The sequence below is a fragment of the Tachyglossus aculeatus genome, chromosome 14 (assembly GCF_015852505.1).
Source record: "Tachyglossus aculeatus isolate mTacAcu1 chromosome 14, mTacAcu1.pri, whole genome shotgun sequence".
Lineage (NCBI taxonomy): Eukaryota > Metazoa > Chordata > Mammalia > Monotremata > Tachyglossidae > Tachyglossus > Tachyglossus aculeatus.
In genome coordinates this window covers 21,260,870-21,275,283 of record NC_052079.1, presented here as the reverse complement: position 1 = coordinate 21,275,283, position 14,414 = coordinate 21,260,870, and the positions used below count along the sequence as shown (strand labels likewise).

General features: G+C 42.1%; 1 protein-coding gene across 1 annotated transcript in view; it reads right to left on the bottom strand.

Annotated features, from left to right (window-relative positions):
• TRHDE (thyrotropin releasing hormone degrading enzyme) overlaps positions 1–14,414 on the bottom strand; it is a 455,067-nt gene that overhangs the window by 203,790 nt on the left and 236,863 nt on the right. The window contains exon 7 of the mRNA XM_038756056.1: positions 13,433–13,570. Within this exon, the coding sequence (XP_038611984.1) occupies positions 13,433–13,570 (138 nt within the window). The remainder of the gene's footprint in view (positions 1–13,432; positions 13,571–14,414) is intronic.

The following is a 14,414-nucleotide window of genomic DNA, read 5'->3' as shown; positions in this document are numbered from 1 at the left end:
CCCGTAACCTTGGCATTATCCTTGTCTCTTATCTCGCATTCAACGCACATATTCAATCCATCACTAAATCCTGTCAGTTCAACCTTCACAACATTTCTAAAATCCACCCTTTCCTCTCCATCCAAACTATCAAGCTAATCCAATCACTTACCCTATCTCTCCTTGATTATTGTACGAACCTCCTTGCTGACCTCTCTGCCTCCCATCTCTCCCTACTCCAGTCCATAGTTCACTCTGCTGCCAAGATCACTTTTCTACAGAAACATTCAGGCCATGTTTCCCCCCTCCTATAGAACATCTGGTAGTTGCCCATCCCTCTCCGTGTCAAATGGAAACTCTTCATCATTGGCTTTAAAGCAGTCAATCACCTTGGCCCCTCCTATGTCACCTCATTATTCTCCTACTATAACCCAGCCTTCACACCATGCCTCTAATCCTTTCCTTCTCATTAGAGAAGCAGTGTGGATCCGTGGAATGAGCACAGGCTTTGGAGTCAGAGATCACGGGTTCAAATCCCGGCTCTGCCAATTGTCAGCTGGGTGACTTTGGACAAGTCACTTCACTTCTCTGGGCCTCAGTTATCTCATTTGGAAAATGGGGATGAAGACTGTGAGCCCCCCGTGGGACAACCTGATCACCTTGTAACCTCCCCAGTGCTTAGAACAGTGCTTTGCACATAGTAAGTGCTTAATAAATGCCATTATTATTATTATACCTTGATCTCACCTAGCTCACCACCAATCCCTCTTCCACATCCTGCCTCTGGACTGGAACACTTTTCCTCCTCAAATTCAACAGACAATTACTCTCCCCACCTTCAAAGCCTTATTGAAGGCAGATCTCCTACAAAAGAGCGTCCCCGACTAAGTTCCCCTTTCCTGTTCTCCCACTCACTTCTGTGTCGCCCTGATGTGTTACCTTTGTTCTTCCCCCTTCCCAACTCCACAGCCCTTATGCACATATCTGTAATTTATTTATTCAGATTATTTTCTGTCTCCCCCTCTAGACTGTCAGCTCACCGTGGGCAGGGAATGTGTCTTTTATATTGTTATATCAGCCTCTCCCAAGTGCTCCAAGTACAGTGCTCCGTACGCAGCAAGCTCTCAATAAATATGATTGACTGAATGACTGACTGGTTGACTAGGGAAGTTGAAACTTCATTATTCATTCAATCGTATTTGGTGAGCGCTTCCTGCGTGCACAGCGCTGTACTAAGTGCTTGGAAAGTACAATTCGGCAAGTAATAGAGACAATCCCTACTCAACAAAGGGCGCACGCGCAACTTTTTAGTTCACCATATCCACGTGTTCCATGCTCAGGGGCATGACTTGACTTCAGTCAAATATCCCGTAGCCTAAAGTGAGGACTTGACTCCAGCTTTGAGCTGCTGCTAAGTTGAGACGGGCTGTGGGGAACTCAAGGGGACCAATTCCTAAGACTGGGATTTTCTCAAGTTAAGAAATCGGAACTCTACTCTACTCCAAGGTCTTCAGTCTTTCCCCCTGATAGTTTTCTTAATTATAGTACCAATAATAATAATAATAATGACATTTATTAAGTGCTTAATATGTGCAAGGCACTGTTCTAAGCACTGGGGAGGTTACAAGGTGATCAGGTTGTCCCACGGGGGGCTCGCAGTCTTAATCCCCATTTTCCAGATGAGGGAACTGAGGCACAGAGAAGTTAGGTGACTTGCCCAAAGTCACCCAGCTGACAATTGGTGGAGCCGGGATTTGAACCCCTGACCTCTGACTCCAAAGCCCATCCTCTTTCCACTGAGCCACGCTGCTTCCCTTTTTGAGACACTGCTTTCTAATAAAGTTGTCTTATGCTGATTTATCTTTCTGAATTTGCATTTCCCTTATAGCCCTCATGCATTCCTAAATTCTGCTCTGCTTGCTGAGTTTTTTCTGGCTAGTTTGCATTACCTGAGCCCTGGAAATTCTACCTTAAAATTAATATTTTCCCAGATTCCTCTTCTTTCCGTCACTCTCTTGGCATCTCTACTGTCTCTGCTTTTCTCAATTTTTTTAGTATATTATTCCTTGTCAGGCTGTATTGCACTAAATAATTTTTAAAATAAAGGATTTTTCTATTGAATTTTCCATCCTTTGTTCTCTGGGTGCTAATGTGTTTCTACCGATGCAGCTAATGCTTTCCTTTTTGACCTAAACAACTACCTTCCTAAACCATTCCTGCTGTGTGTTTATAAAGACCGAGCCATAGATTTCCGGGTAATGGTAGCAATCTGCGTACTACTGATGATCTTAATTAAAACTGTAACTTTGGGCCCTTCTTGATGGTATTTATGGAAAGGCATGCAACCTAGGCTTTAAAAACCGCTGGAATTAGGAGCCAACTATTATTAACAACAGTAACTGGGAAAGCATTTCCAATTTGTAGAATTAGTGTCTCACTACAGCTCAGTTTTGTTGACTAGGCTCCTCATATCTCCAGGTCTTGGGCTGTCTGCTATTCATCTGGTGTCATTGCTGCGCCCATCTGGCCCCAGAAAACATGAGAAATGGCTGGAAAGTGAATCAGCAGCAGTACTTCAAACTTTTAAAGTCCATTTTTCCAAAACACTCTAGAGACAGAGGTAAAGCGATCGTTTCATACTCAATCATGTGAGAGGGGCTTCTGGGGGTGAGGGGCTCCTGGGAGTTGGGTGGTTAAGGGAGTAATTATTATTATTAAGTGCTCACTGCCAAACACTCTACTAAGTCCTGCGGCAGATGCAAGAATCAGATCAGACAGAATCTACGTACCACCCGGGACCTAGTCTAAATGGGAAAGAGTACAGGTATTGAACCCCCATTTTACAGGTGAGGAAACTGAACCCCGGAAGTCAAGTGACTTCCCCAAGGTCAAATATCAAGCAAGTGGCAAGAAAATGAGAATGACTTGAGAAAGAGGAGAGAGGTCAAGTTTGAGAGAAGGAGAGCAGCAAAGAGACGAAAACAAAGATGGGGGCAAACATCCACTTTACGTCCTATTTACTCACCGAGATGACAATAATAATTGTGGTATTTGTTAAGCGCTGGGGGAGATTCAAGATAATCGGATCCCACATGGGGCCCATGGTCTAAGTAGTAGGGAGGTATTAAATCCCCATTTTGCAGATGAGGGAACTGAGGCCCAGAGAAGTTAAGTGACTTGCCCAAGGTCACCCAAGTTCTCTGATTCCCAGGCCTGTGCTCTTTCCACTACGCAACACTGCTTCTCATTCATGTGGAGCAGGCAGCGTCAGCGGCAGATCACTGCAGGAAACAGCTAGCCAATTCTGCCCCATATCTACAGTCCTTGCCACATAGTAGGTGATTACTGGTATCACTATTATCGTTATTCCTCTTATTATTCGCTATTGCCACCAAGATTACCGCTGCTACTTCTCGTTAAGCACTTACTGGGTGCTAAGTACAATACTGAGTGTTGGAGTAGATACAAGATAATCAGGGAAGACCAAATCGCTGAGCTATGTGAGGCTCGAAATCTAAGTAGGAGGGAGAACCGGTCATTTCTGCTGCAGTTACCCTCTACAATGTGCCAGCAGGAGTTACAGAATTAATAGCAGGGAGGCACGTGGTGGCAAAAAACCTCTAGAGACGTGCTTGAGGAAGCAAGCGCTTAGTACAGTGCTCTGCACACAGTAAGCGCTCAATAAATACGATTGATTGATTGATCTGTAGCATTAGTGGAAGGGCCAGAAAAGCAAGTTTGTCCATGGTGAGTGGAGAGGATGGGCTGTTTGGGTCATGGACTAATTTATATCAGGCACAGATATTTCTCTTTAGTTTATAAACATCTTTGGTTTTGTCAAATAAATGAAGGGGGAGAGAGAAATTTGGAAGGGAGAGAGAGTATATGTCTTGAAGACAACAAAGGAAACAATCAAAATGCACTAAAGTGAGAAAACATAAGTGAAAGGGAATGGTTTTCAAAGGGGGAGCCGGCCAGCTACGTATGAAACAAAAAGAACCTCCATCAGCAAAGTTCTCGAATTAAAAATTTAGTTGTTAAGGGGCAGAACCATTATTGTATGCAGAGTACTGTACTAAGCACTTGGGAAGTACAAGTCGGCAACATATAGAGACGGTCCCAACCCAACAACGGGCTCACAGCCTAGAAGAGGGAGATAAACAAAACCTGTAGACAGGTGTCAAAGTCGTCAGAATATGCACATCATTAACACAATAAATAGAATAGAAAATGTGTAAAAGTCAAATAAATAGAGTAAATTAATAGTTCTCGATTAAAAATTTAGTTGTTAAGGGGCAGAACCATTACTGTATGCAAAGTACTGTACTAAGCGCTTGGGAAGTACAAGTCGGCAACATATAGAGACGGTCCCGACCCAACAACGGGCTCACAGTCTAGAAGGGGGAGATAAACAAAACAAAACCTGTAGACAGGTGTCAAAGTCGACAGAATATGCACATCATTAACACAATAAATAGAATAGTAAATGTGTAAATTAAAAATTTAGTTGTTAAGGGGCAGAACCATTTAACAGAGAAATATCAATATTATCTCCTCCCCCTGGATGCTTCTTCCTCATCAGGGCAAGGGGCATTTCACTTCCATTATATCTTAATATCACGTCCTATCTAGCGTAATGATAGCACAATGTCAGAGTCAAAGATGAACATCACTGGTAATGAAGAGGAAGATAGTCATAAAAAGTACATTCCACCCTGGAAACTCTTCTGAGGAATTGTTTGTCACAGATATTGGCAGAAAATACACAGATTGATGGAAATTATTTTAGGCTCTGCCAGTTCGCCTAAGAGGATTTTTTGTTCCCTTTATCATTTGAACTGCTAAATTTTCCAACTAAAAAAAGATTAATATAGGTATGAACCAGGAAAAGGAGGTCCTGGCATTATCTTGGTCTCCATTTTACACTGGACCACTCAAATCTTGTTGCTTCAAGAATCACGAAGCTAGAGTCAGGGTGAGGCAAAAGCTGCTGAGTTGCTCTGTAGCATCTAAGAGAGAAAGTCTTCAATAATGATCATAATTGTGGTATTTGCTAAGTATTTGTTATGTGCCAAGCACTGTATTAAATGTTGGGGTAGATACAAGAATCAGATTAGGCAGAGTTCCTTTCCCATATAAAATTCACAGTCTTAAATGGGAAGGAGTACAGGATTAGAATAATGGTGCTCTGACATTGTCTACTGTGTGGCCTTGGACAAGCCACTTAACTTCTCTGTGCCTCAGTTACCTCATCTGTAAAATGGGGATTAAGATGGTGAGCCCCATGAGGGACAGAGACTGTGTTCCACCAATTTGTTCGTAGCCACTCCAGCGCTTAGTACAGTGCCTAGCACATAGTAAGTGCTTAATAAATACCGTAATTATCATTATTATTATCCATTCATTCATTCAACATATTTATTGAGCATTTACTGTGTGCAAAGCACTATACTAAGCTCTTGGGGAGTACAATACAACAGACAATGGACATATTCCACATGCCCACAACCAGCTGACAGGCTAGAGGGACCTCCTCCCCAACCCCCGCAGCCCTACCTCCTTCGCCTCCTCACAGCACCTGTATATATATTTGAACAGATTTATTACTCTATTTATTTTACTTTTACACATTTTCTATTCTATTTATTGTGTTAACCATGTGCATATTCTGACGACTCTGACACCTGTCTACATGTTTTGTTTTGTTTGTCTCCCCCTTCTAGACTGTGAGCCCGTTGTTGGGTCGGGACCGTCTCTATATGTTGCCGAAATGTACTTCCCAAGCGCTTAGTACAGTACGCTGCATACAGTAAGTGCTCAATAAATATGATTGAATGAATGAATGAATGAGACATCAATTAATATACATACATATATACCTGTATACATATGAAAAGGAAGGAAGGAAGGAAGGAAGGAAGGAAGGAAGGAAGGAAGGAAGGAAGGAAGGAAGGAAGGAAGGAGGGAAGGAAGGAGGGAAGGAGGGAAGGAGGGAAGGAAGGAAAGAAGAAAGGAAGAAAGGAAGGAAGGAGGGAAGGAGGGAAGGAAAGAAAGAAGGAGGGAAGGAAGGAAAGAAGGAGGGAAGGAAGGAAAGAAGAAAGGAAGAAAGAAAGAAAGGAAGGAAAGAGGGAAGGAGGGAAGGAGGGAAGGAAGGAAGGAAGGAAGGAAGGAAGGAAGGAAGGAAGGAAGGAAGGAAGGAACAAAGAAAGAAAGAAAGAAAGAAAGAAAGAAAGAAAGAAAGAAAGAAAGAAAGAAAGAAAGAAAGAAATTTTGTACTGTACTCTCCCAAGCACTTAGTACAGTGCTCTGCCTGCAGTAAGTGCTTAATAAATACAACTGACTGGCTGACTGAAGAGCTGCTATTACTAGAGAAGCAGCGTGGCTCAATGGAAAGAGCACGGGCTTTGGAGTCAGAGGTCATGGGTTCAAATCCCATCAGCTGTGTGACTTTGGGCCAGTCACTTAACTTCTCTGTGCCTCAGTTACCTCATCTGGAAAATGGGGGTTAAGACTGTGAGTCCCTCCATGGGACAACCAGATCAGTGCTTAGAAGTAAGCATTTAGTACAGTGCTAAGCACTTAGTACAGTGCTCTGCACATAGTAAGTGCTCAATAAATACAATTGAATGAATGAATGAACAGTGCTTTGCACATAGTAAGCACTTAATAAATGCCATTATTATTATTATTATTATTACTACTCTGGGCTATGAGCAGGGTCTCAGATTGCATCAAATGACTGGGAGAAGATTGTTGGTCTGCAATAATAATGATGATGATGATGGCATTTGTTAAGCACTTACTATGTGCTGAGCACTGTTCTAAGCACTGTAGTTGAACCCCTTTGCCTCAGAACTGGAAGGATTAATAGGCTGCCCAGACAAGGAGCCAGAAGTACTTTTTTTTTTTTGATGGCATTTATTAAGCGCTTACTATGTGCAAAGCACTGTTCTAAGCACTGGGGAAGTTACAAGGCGATCAGGTTGTCCCTCGGGGGCTCACAGTCTTAATCCCCATTTTACAGATGAGGTAACTGAGGCACAGAGGAAGTGAAGTGACTTGCCCAAAGTCACACGGCTGACAATTGGCAGAGCCGGGATTTGAACCCATGACCTCTGACTCCAAAGCCCGTGCTCTTTCCACTGAGCCATGCTGCTTCTCTAAGTACTTGGGTTCTAATCCCGGGTCTGCCACTCGTCTTCTGCGTGACCTTGGGCAAGTCACTTCTCTGTGCCTCATTAACCTCATCTGTAAAATGGGGATAAAGACCGTGAGTCTCATGTGCGACGGGGACTGTGTCCAATGTGATTAGCTCATATCTACCCCAGGGCTTAGAACAGCGCTCAGCACATAGTAAGCGCTTAACAAATACCATCATTACCTCTTACGTAAATTGCGCCAGTGTCTCTGACGCGAACCAAGGGACTACAGCCGACTGAGGTGGTGGAAACGAACGTTGGCAGGGATAAAGTGGGCAAATTTATGGGATGAGTGAAGGGGAAAGTAGTTGAAGGGAAGGGAGAAGGGCAGGTTGGGTCTGTCTGTCTTCCCTTCCCTTCATCTGGGGAATGAGTTAAGTTATAGAGTTAGAAGGAGATCGCCAGACTAGAGGATTCAAGACAAAGTATAAGCGATTGTGCATTGGAAAAGCTGTCTTTGATTGGACAGAGTGATCCTGTCTGGGAGGATGAGGAGCCTGATGATTACTCTTTCCCAGGGAAATGTACTTCTATTTTCCCTATGGTTACTGTAATTGTGCTTGATTGCTTTTCATAATGATCATTCTTATTGAAGAATGTCTTGTAATTGTTTTTTTCTGTGGGTCTGCCCTCACATGCCAACTTGTACTTCCCAAGAGCTTAGTTCAGTGCTCTGCACACATTAAGCGCTCAATAAATATGACTGAAATAATGAATGCCCTCCCCACCCCCAGGTCTACTTTAGATTGCGCTCCCCTGTGGGTTCAAGAAAATTATATGAATTATTTGGAGAAGCACCATGGCTTAGTGGAAAGAGCATGGGCTTGGGAATCAGAAGATATGGGTTTGATTCCTAACTCCACCACATGTCTATATGTATATATGTTTGTACGTATTTATTACTCTATTTATTGATTTATTTTACTTGTACATATTTATTCTATTTATTTTATTCTGTTCATATGTTTTGTTTTGTTCTCTGTCTCCCCCTTCTAGACTGTGAGCTCACTGTTGGGTAGGGACTGTCTCTATATGTTGCCAACTTGTACTTCCCAAGCGCTTAGTACAGTGCTCTGCACACAGTAAGCACTCAATAAATATGATTGAATGAATGAATGAATGAATGTCTGCTGGGTGACCTTAGGCAAGCCATTTCACTTCTCTGTGCCTCAATTACCTCATCTGGAAAATGGGGATTAAGACTGTGAGCCCTACATGGGACAACCTGATTACCTTGTATCTACCCCAGCGCTTAGAACAGTGCTTGGCACATAGTAAGCACTTAAGAAATGCCATTATTATGATTGTTATTTATCCTTCCCCAGAGCTTAATGTGGTGCTATGTATAAGGTGAGCAAGCACTCAATAAATGCAATAAATACATATATAAACCATTTTTTTTAGTAAGTTTTTATCGATAAGACAGTGTCACAACATTTAGTAAAAGAACCATTAGCAGTTTGTGAATATAACCACCACAAAAAAGCAGACACACGCACAGAGAGATCTGGGACAAGTTATTTAGATAAACAAAATGATCAATTTGTAGCTTAGATTACAAAAGATCATTTTGATTAGTTTTGGACACAAGCAAAGACATACACAATATACCTACCAAAACACAACGGAAGAGGAATATTACTCACTAAAATTAATTATCCATGTGTCCGATTTTGTGTAAAGGACTTTTTTTGAAAGATTTTCTTTTAGGAACACTTTGGGGGAGAATTCCCACTGAGTTACAGGAGATGGAAACTGTGCATTAGATGATCAAAGTTTTGTTTTTCTTTCTAAGTATAGGGTTTCCAGAACTGGCTGATATCAAATTTATTGAGTAAGAAAGATTATATTAGCAATATATATTGGCTTTATCGTAGCTAATTTAGTTGAAAATATTTTGTAAAGTAACTGTTCTGCAAACTGAGTGCTCCTTTAATTGAATTTGTTTTACAACGTATAAATTTGAACCTTCCTAAACTGAAATGAGGCTTTTAACTAAACTAGAAATTGTTTATGTAAGCTTTAGGGTAGCATCACACCGAAGATAGGAAGGAGTTATTTTTAAAAGAGAAAATTAGTGAGCATAAATAGAACTAATCAATAAACAATTTAACACCCTTTTATTTACAAATTATAAGCTCATGTTGATAATGTAGTTCAGCAGAGGAGAAATATGAGCAACAAAATCAATATTTCAGAACTTCAGATGAAACGTTTCTGAGAGCAAACATGGTTGTTCCCAACCAGTGCACAAATGAGATTCAATTTCATTCATCTTTCCCAAATTCCCAGGGCTCAGAGCTCAATCGTAGGTTCTGCGCTTTGAACGCGGAGCAGCTAATGAGCCCAAATTCTCCCCAGGTGCACTCTCAGATCAGGCTAGCAATGCCAAAGGGGACAGTACTACCGAGAGAGAGGAATAGCCATTTAGAAAGCGTGATTTTTATACGAAATGCTCGCGAAGACCAGCTGTTTGAAAGACAAAAAAACTACTGTGGCTAACCCGATTCCCTGGGAAACGCTTTCAACACTTTCTCATCTCCTCAACCAGCATTTGGATGCCACTCATGTGGTGTTCTCAGAAGCTCAGGGCCTGGGGCAGGTGTCTATCAATCAATCAATCAATCAATCCATCGATCAATTGTATTCATTGAGCACTTATTGGGTGCAGACATTGTACAGAGCACTTGGGAGAATATAATGAAATAGAGGGGGTAGACATTATCCCCGCCCAAAAGGAGCTTAAAGAATGGAAGGGGAGACAGTCATTAAAATCAATTACAGGTGGAGGATATCGAAGAGCATAAGGCTACTTACATAAATGCTGTGGGACTGAGGATGGGGCAAAAATCAAAGTGCCTAAGGGATAAATATCTAAGGATGTGTGAGCCCCCCGTGGGACAACCTGATCACCTTGTAACCTTCCCAGTGCTTAGAACAGTGCTTGGCACATAGTAAGTGCTTAATAAATGCCATCATTATTATTATTATGATGATGATGATGCAGAAGGGAGGACAAATCGGAGAGATGAGGGCTTAGTCAGGGAAGGCCTCTTGAAGAAGATTTGATTTTAATAGGTTTGTGAAGATGGAGAGAGTGGTGTCTGTCAGATATGCAGACAGACAGAGAAGCAGCATGGCCCAGTGACAGGATCCAGGGCTTGGGAGTCAAAGGACTAACCCCGGTTCTGCTACCTGTCTGCTGTGTGACCACAGGCAAGTCACTTCGCTTCTCTGTTCCTCAGTTACCTCATCTAGAACATGGGGATTGAGAAGGCGAGCCCCAGATGGGTCTGGACCTGCGTCCAACGTGATTACCTTGTAACCACCTGAGTGGTTAGAACGGTGCTTGGCACATAGTAAGCTCTTGATAAAGACCATTATTATTATGAAGGAGGAGGAAGTCTCTGGCCAGAGTGAAGGAGGACGTGAGAAGTCAGATAGATCCGAGGTAAAGAGGGGGCATTGGCATCAGAGGAGTGAAGTTTGTAAGCTGGGTAGCCATAGGAGATGGGTAAAGTAAGGGTGGGAGGGGAAGAACGTATTGTGCTATCTGGCTCCTTTCTACTGGAAGCCACCACTAAAATAGAGTTCCAGGTTCAGAGTGAGACTTTGCTTAACAACAGTAGGTGTTGAGATTAATTAATTCATTCTTCTATTCATTCACACGACTCCAATGAGTCCCCACTGTTTACAGACCACAAGTCCTGGCCGTCCCAGCAGGGTGAGACACCCTGGATGCTTTTTGGAGTGGACCAAGTCATTTCCAGGCAGCAGACTTTCACACGCAGCTAGCAGAAGAAGTGTTGTATTGCTCAGAACAATGCTACATACTACTGTCAGGCTGACTGGTTTCAAGGATGGGACACCAATCCTTGAAACCAACCGGTCGGGAACTAACAAGGTATCCCAGTCCTCAAAACTCTACCTGAAGCCTGTTTGGAGATATCCTTTTGAAGATTCTCCTGCATGAAGGGGAAAGGAGATCTTACAAAGTAATAAATCAGGCCTGACCCAATATATGGATAATAAAACTGTCAGCCCATTAACAGACACTTGGAAAAGCCAGTATATGGGACATAGATAGGTGCTAAAAAACACTACGTGACAGCGACGGGTTTGGATTAAGCCACTAGTCCAATCGAAATTTGAATTGGGTCGGTAAAAAGCTCAGTCAACAGTGAATCAAAACCAGCAAATTCTAGTTCAACAGGAAATATTTGAAATCGAGTCAAGTGAAAATGGGCAAAGCAAATGCAAATATAAAATATAAGAAGCACCTTGCAGCAAACCTGAGCACCAGGGAACATAGAAAGCAAACACACAACAATTGCAATAGGTTCATGAATACATAAACCATGACAGAAATGATTCTGCTGAAGGAGAGATTTTTATCGATTTGAGTTCCAGTCAAAGAACATGTTCAGTGAAATGAAGCAAGGAGGACATTACTGGCTGGTATTAGTTATGGTATTTTTATAACTGCATGAATGATAAGTGTAAGAGTGACCTGACGTTTTATGGGGAAACAGGGCTTCCTAAGCCTGCCGTTTTATAGGTGGGGTTGCACTCTTAGAAACATTACTCAGGATGAGGATTTATAATGACAAACCAGAGCAAAGCTCCTCTCAAGAGAAGAGTGATTGCCCCTGAGAGAACATTTTTTTTTCCCAAGGTCACCAACTATTTCCCTGACATTAGCTAAGGAGAGGGCAGTTTATCTTCTCTCACTCCAGACCAAACGAAAATAATAAGCAACTTACAATATTTGGAATTATCTCGAAGGCCAGAAGATCAAAACCTAATCCCAAATGATGAAACTTTTCTTTAGCTGGGGTCTTCAACTATCCCACCTCGCTCCTGATGTCAGGCCAAATGCTACTTGAGACTAAGAAAACTGAAATAGCTGGGTGGATTTATAGCCCGTGCAGCTCAACATCTGAAATGGATCTTGGGAAGCAATTTTGGAGGGACTGTGCGAATTCAATTTATAGTATTTATTGAGCACATACTGTACGCAGAACACTGTACGAAATGCTTTGAGATAATATAATAGAATTTGTAGAAATCATCCCTGACCTCCAGGATTTTTTTTATGAAATTTGTTAAGCGCTTAGTGGTGGAAAACACTGTACTAAACACTGGGGTAGATACAAGTTAATCAGGTTGGACACAGTCCATGTCCCTCATGGGGCTCGCAGCCTTAATCAGAGAAGCAGCGTGGCTCAGTGGAAAGAGCCCGGGCTTGGAAATCCGAGGTCATGGGTTCAAATCCCAGCTCCGCCACTGGTCAGCTGTGTGACTTTGGGCAAATCACTTCACTTCTCTGGGCCTCAGTTACCTCATCTGTAAAATGGGGATTAAGACTGCGAGCCCCCCGTGGGACAACCTGATCACCTCGTAACCTCCCCAGTGCTTAGAACAGTGCTTTGCACATAGTAAGCATTTAACAAATGCCATTATCATTATTATTCTGAATCCCCAATTTACAGATGAAGTAACTGAGGCCACAGAGAAGTTAAATGACTTTCCCAAAGTCACACAGCAGATTTGCAGAAGAGACGGGATTAGAACCATCTGACACCACTAGACTCCACTGATCGATTGATTAATTCACTTCCCAGATCTGGAATCTCAACAGCCAAGACATTGGAACTCAGGATCGGTCATTTTTCCTGATCTCAGTCCAAAATCTGTGGTTTCAGGTCAAAGCTTAAAGTTTAAACTTTCAAGTACTTGACATTACTTTTCAAATATGTCCCTGGGGTAAAAATGAATTTTAAATTCAAAGTTGAAAAAACATAACTACCCCCAAAAAGGCAATTCATCAACGTAGAAAACACATACCTGTCAGCAAGAAAGCCTGAACAGACCTGTACATTTGGATAAGCGTAATTGCCCAGAAAAACCTCAAACAGGGTCATAGAAATTAACAACTTCCAAGCATCGCTCTTCAGAGAATCTCAAAATCGTTTCCAAAACATTAATTTCTTAATCCTTCCAATCCAGTTAAATACTGAAAAATATCCCCCATTTTGCAGATAGAGAGGTTGAGGCATAGACTGATGACGGAAGGTACCCCAGATGACTCTGGAATTAAATATAATCTAAGTCCCTGGCTCTCGGCTCACTGCTTCATGTTCCTCCACTGGATAAAGGGAAGTAATGACTACAGAGAAGGAATGTAATCTGGATAACACATTGCAGGATTTCTAGGGAAATGGCAAGTCACTTGCAGTTTTCTCTATTCCCACCTTTTTATAAGCGATCCAGTCAAACACCCTGTCGATGTCTGTCGCCTGCAGAACTTCCTGTGATACCGGATGTGAACTGGCCAAACCGTCGAGTAGCATCACTTCGTGTAGGACATCCGTCAGAAATCTCTGCTTTTCCTGCAATACAGCACATGGAGTAATATCATGGGTGACTCGGAGACACGGCTACATGTTCATGAAAGTGTGAAAATGATGGGCACCAATTAAGAACAATGACTCTTCCCATTCTTCAAAAGGAGGAACCGATTCCAAGCGAGATTGTTGGGAAGGCAAATTCAGGGACAATTTTTCTGCAAAGAAAATGGCAGTTCAAGACACAACATAAAATCAGCTGATAGGCTAGAATCTGCTCTGAAAAAGGGTGAATGGAGGAAGCTAATGCGAGTAAATTTGAACACAGGGCAACTCAGGTTATAATGAAGGACGAACAAAATGTTTTCAACGCATTGCAATGTAGAAACTGTTGTATTTCCACTCCAAAACATTTGGTGATTCTGTTATTGAACTTTGAAGTGCCAAGGAAATCCACGACCATAAATTCTGAATGATTATTGAAAGAGGTGTGTGAATCTATATTTTGTGGTGTACTTTCATTTAACTGTTACGATTCATGCTATTTAATCACCCATATTCTGACAGCTGTGATCATGTGAATGTGCCTCATAGGTCCGGTTTAAATCCAACACATTCTACCGATATTTAGAAGAAAAAAATCCCGATGCCCTCTCAATGCTATGACGAGTCAGGAATGACAAACGGTCAACTTTCTGAGGATTTCCTCTTCATGCACCATGGGCCTTAATCTGTATTCATCCCTCAACCTAAACACCTTTTTCATGACTGAGTGAGAGCAGCAGGAGAATTGGGCCTGTTGGCTCAAGTTTTTAACAACCAAATTGTTACTTGCTGTCTTCGACTCTTTGAGAAGCAGCCGGAAGTGTCAAACCGCAGACTGAAATTG